The sequence below is a fragment of the Microchirus variegatus genome (genome assembly GCF_963457635.1).
Source record: "Microchirus variegatus genome assembly, chromosome: 13".
NCBI lineage: Eukaryota > Metazoa > Chordata > Actinopteri > Pleuronectiformes > Soleidae > Microchirus > Microchirus variegatus.
Genome location: NC_139814.1, coordinates 26,744,661 through 26,749,660, shown reverse-complemented (window position 1 = coordinate 26,749,660; position 5,000 = coordinate 26,744,661). Strand labels below are relative to the sequence as shown.

The window sequence follows — 5,000 nt, the reverse complement described above, 5'->3', positions numbered from 1 at the left end:
GACGGCGTCGTCGGCCGCGACGGACGTCACTACGAGAGTGTTTTCCTCTGGCGGTGGCTTTAGTTGTTCTGACGTGTTGTCAATCATTTACTCTTTACAGGGAAGATGGCGTTTGTTCAAGGCTGTACCTTTTTAAAGGGCAACTAAACTAATTCTAAATAAGCAAATGGCAAAATGTAGAATTTTTGCGATAAATACATGGAGACATTCAGGCTACGGCTTTACATGATCATTAAATTATTGATCTGATATTCGGATCTTATTCTGCTATTATTGACTCTTGTTTGGTGTCATTTATTGGATTGGATGACTGTGGAAGAACCATAAAAAGGCAACAAAGTCGAACCTGAGTTATTGATCGAGGGAAGTGACGGAGTTTGTGTGCTTTTTTTGTGCAATTTTGCGTATTTTGTCTCTGAATGAACAGCTAATGTTAGTACGTTTTTTTTTTTTTTATCAAGATCACGAGCAGACCTCAGGTAGGCGGAGCTACAAATCGTCGTCCAAAATACACGCACGGCAACGAAAATAAAGCCTGTATTTTTCTGTCCAAGCAACTGCGAACATTGTGGTTAATGACGATCAAAAAAACCATTGCGATATGTCAAATACCGTGCGTTAGGGCTGAAACGTTTCTTTTTATCCACTGCCTCATTCAGGTGGAGCTAACAGCTAAGCTAATTGAGCTATTTCAGCCTTAGAATACAAGTATTTAACTTCTGCCACAAGGGGTCTCTCTCTCTCAGAATCAAAACAATAACTAAAGATGTAGTTTGATGTGGTGTGATCATGAGCTTCAGCTCACTTCACGATGAAGTGACTGATCCTCTCTTGTATTTTACTCTTGTGGCTTTGTTTTCCAGCGTTTACTAAAGTGACACACATCTTTATAGTAAAAGTATACGACTCATTCTCAAGACGATTCAACGCTAAAATCGTGAATGTTATTATCTTAAAAACTAGCATATTTTGTTGACAGTACTGATGAATAACTCCATAATCTGGCCTGAAATGTGCCATCCACAAGAGAACAAGAGAAGTATCTTGGCTTTTGACATCTTTTTTCAGTTCTTTCCAACTTTTGTGTAGAAGTACAATGCTAAATTATTGAAGTATCTCTCTTAAAAGTACAGTTTTAATCTCCCAACAAGTCGAGCCACAGCAAATAATCAACTATTCTTTGACTAACTGATGGTTTTTCGTATTCGCTAACTAAAGCACCTTGAATTCTCTGATTTCAGCCTCTTGAATTTGAACCATTTGATCGTCATGCTGAGGTTTGGGGTGGAAAAATTGTGTTTTATTAATTTAAGGTAGTTTCATCTGGCTCAAGTGTGACTGTTATCAAATCAACACATATTTCTAAGCTCATGGTTGAATTAAAAGAGATAAAAGTGCTTATGTGTGTGTGTGTATATATGTGTGTGTATATATATATGTGTATATATGTATATATGTATACATGTATATACATATGTATATATGTGTGTATATATGTATACATGTGTGTGTATATATATATATATATATATATACATATATATATATATACATATGTATATACATACATACATACATACATATATGTATATGTGTATATGTATGTATGTATGTATATATATATATATATGTGTGTGTATATATACGTGTATGTATATATATGTATATATATATATGTGTGTGTGTGTGTATAAATATATATATATATATATATGTATGTGTGTGTGTATAAATATATATATATATATATATATATATATGTATGTGTGTGTGTGTATAAATATATATATATGTGTGTGTGTGTATATATATGTATGTATGTATATATGCATGTATATATATATATATATATATATATATAAGTGCTTAGTGGGTGCAGAATAATAAATAAAATCAAGGGGGGGGGGGGAATAAAAAAGGTCTTATGAAGGATGGTAATTATTATTATTATTATTATTATTATTATTATGTATTTACAGATATTTGCAGCGATGCATAATCGGCCGTGGTAGAAAAAGTGCTGATAACGGAACAGAAAAGCATGATGACGGGCATGATGTTATTGGAAGTGAGGAAACATCAGTGTTTACCAAAACATCCTCCCTCCCTCCCTCCCTCCTTCGCTCATCTTTCCTTTTAGTTTCCTTTTCCCACTCTCTGAGTCAACATCTGACAGCTGGGAGTAGAGCGAGCAGGGGGATCTCTTCAGGGGGTTGGGGGCTGGGGGCTGGGGGGGTCTTATGTAAGAGTTTGCTGTCAGGTTATTAAGACGTCTCTGCAGAGGGAGGGAGCTCTGCAGAGCAAACACTTAGAACCACGGTGGAGGTGGAGAACCACGTGAAGGTCTGCGGCGAGGAGATAGATCGCTTTTCAGAGACGGCTCGGCGGTAAAAAACACTCGAGCTTCATCGAATTATTTGTGCGGGGAAGTGTTTCAGCCGTGCCAGAAACGGGCTTACCGCGGTTTGTCACACAGCTGAAAAGAGCAAATGTGTGTGTGTGGGTGCGTTTGTACAACATCTGTGTTGAATATTGATATGTTTTCCCTGTCACGTATAAGCATACAAACATTTTTTACTATAATTATTCGATAGTATTGGAACTGAAACAACTATTTTGATTATCGATGAATTGGTTTGAAGCTTTTTTCATGATTAAAACACAATTTCTGATCGTTTAAGCTCCTTAAATGTGAAAAAAGAAATCATTGAAACTGAATGATTTTGGTTTGTGGACAAAAACGACATTTTATGGACCAATAGATTGATCGAGAAAATAATCGTCGGATTAATCGATTACGAAAATAATCGTTAGTTGCAGCTTTAGATTGTATTGTTTATTATTTCAGACGAAATTTAAATTTTTTGAATGAAAAGGGCAGAGGTTTATGTATAAAATATGTGATTCCAGTACAAAGAGATGATATTGATATTGAATACTGAAACGGCTGTTTCTATTCTTTGGTCAAACTTCTTATTTCAAGATGTACAACAAATTAAGCGGTACATAGATTTAGATGAAGTTTGTGTGTGTGTGTATGTGCAAAGATTATATTCATAATGTATTAATCTGTCAATCGTTTGGTCCATAAAATGTCAGAGAGCATTTGTCAAACCAGGAAATGACGTCTTGTTTTTGCCCACAAAACAAAATGAGTCATTTTTCACTGATTTCTTTGTTATGTGGAGCAAATAAACCGAGCCAATATTCACATTTAAGAAGCTAAAACAATCAGAAATCTTGTTAATACTTTTCCCCCCTGATTTGCTCTGATAACTGTGTAACATAAGATGTCAGCGATGCACTGTGTCACCGGTGTGAGTGTGAACGTCGTCTTCCTCTCTGTTCCTCAGGTACTCACAGAGGCTGGGCTGCAGTACAGATGCGTCTCCTGCACGAACTGGTCTACGCCTCCCGTCGGATGGGCAACCCGGGTCTGTCCGTACGCCACCTGTCCTTCCTGCTGCAGACCATGCTGGACTTCCTGTCCGATCAAGGTCAGCGACGCACACGGTCGACACAGTAGCCACGCGAAGAGTTCTTTAAATACAGAGTGAAGTCAAACCCTGTGAGATGCTGTCATTGCTCAGCCGTTCCTGAGTAATTGTCTGCTTAATCTTATGTGATGTAGAAAACAGAGCCTTTTTTTGGATGTAGTACATGACGGTGCTCTGAGCAGAAATCCTATTTATATATATGTATATGTGTATGTATGTATGTATGTATATATGTATTATGGCATGCCATTCAGGAAATTAATCTTTGAGATTTCATTCAATATATTCAAGGTTTCATTCAATATATTCAAGGTTTCATTCCATATATTCAAGTTTCATTCCATATATTCAAGTTTCATTCCATATATTCAGCATTAATTCAATATATTCAGAGTTTCATTCCATATATTCAGAGTTTTATTCAATATATTCAAGGTTTCATTCAATATATTCAAGTTTCATTCCATAGATTCAGGATTCATTCAATATATTCAAAGTTTCATTCCATATATTCAGAGTTTTATTCAATATATTCAAGTTTCATTCCATATATTCAGCATTAATTCAATATATTCAGAGTTTCATTCAATATATTCAAGGTTTCATTCAATATATTCATGATTTCATTTAATATATTCAAGTTTCATTCCATATATTCAAGTTTCATTCAATATATTCAAGTCTCATTCCATATATTCAGTGTTTCATTCAATATATTCAAGGTTTCATTCAATATATACAGTTTCATTCAATATATTCAAGGTTTCATTCAATATATACAGAGTTTCATTCAATATATTCAAGTTTCATTCCATATATTCAAGTTTCATTCCATATATTCAAGGTTTCATTCAATATATACAGCGTTTCATTCCATATATTCAAAGATTAATTTCCTGAACGGCATGCCATAGTATATATGTATATGTATATATATATGTGTATGTATATGTGTATTTACACATATTTATATATACACACACACACACACACACACACACACACACGTATGTACTGTATATATATGTTGACTCCCCAGTGCTTCAATGTTACACAAACAAAACATAACAATCGACGTTCATATCTTCAGAATATGAATTCATATTTTTATATAAATATATATATATATATGGGGACATGTTTTCAGAGAGCATGCAGCCCCCGAGACGACGATATCAATACACTCGCTCTACAAGTGAAATGAGCCACTTTTGTCAAAATGGTGCCACGATTTCACCGCTCAATGAAAACGTGACATTTTTTTTTTTCCCCTGCAGAATAGAAGTGATTTAGTTTGGTTTTTTTCCTGATGGTTTCGAGCTCCAGAGGATCAGTAAGTGGCAGTTAGGGATAGTTTACCCATTATCACATCACCTGAGACCAACAGCCTGAAGAAGAAGAAGAAGAAGAAGAAGAAGAAGAATTTCAGGCCTCTGCGAATAATGAAGTTGGGGAAAGTAACACGAGCTGTCAGGTTTTTTTCTGACACACCATTCTGCATCA

General features: G+C 35.2%; 1 protein-coding gene across 3 annotated transcripts in view; it reads left to right on the top strand.

The window, feature by feature from the left end:
* trappc9 (trafficking protein particle complex subunit 9) overlaps positions 1-5,000 on the top strand; it is a 213,826-nt gene that overhangs the window by 23,069 nt on the left and 185,757 nt on the right. For all 3 annotated transcript variants that reach the window (XM_083899962.1, XM_083899963.1, XM_083899964.1), the window contains exon 8: positions 3,354-3,497. In XM_083899962.1, the coding sequence (XP_083756088.1) occupies positions 3,354-3,497 (144 nt within the window). The remainder of the gene's footprint in view (positions 1-3,353; positions 3,498-5,000) is intronic.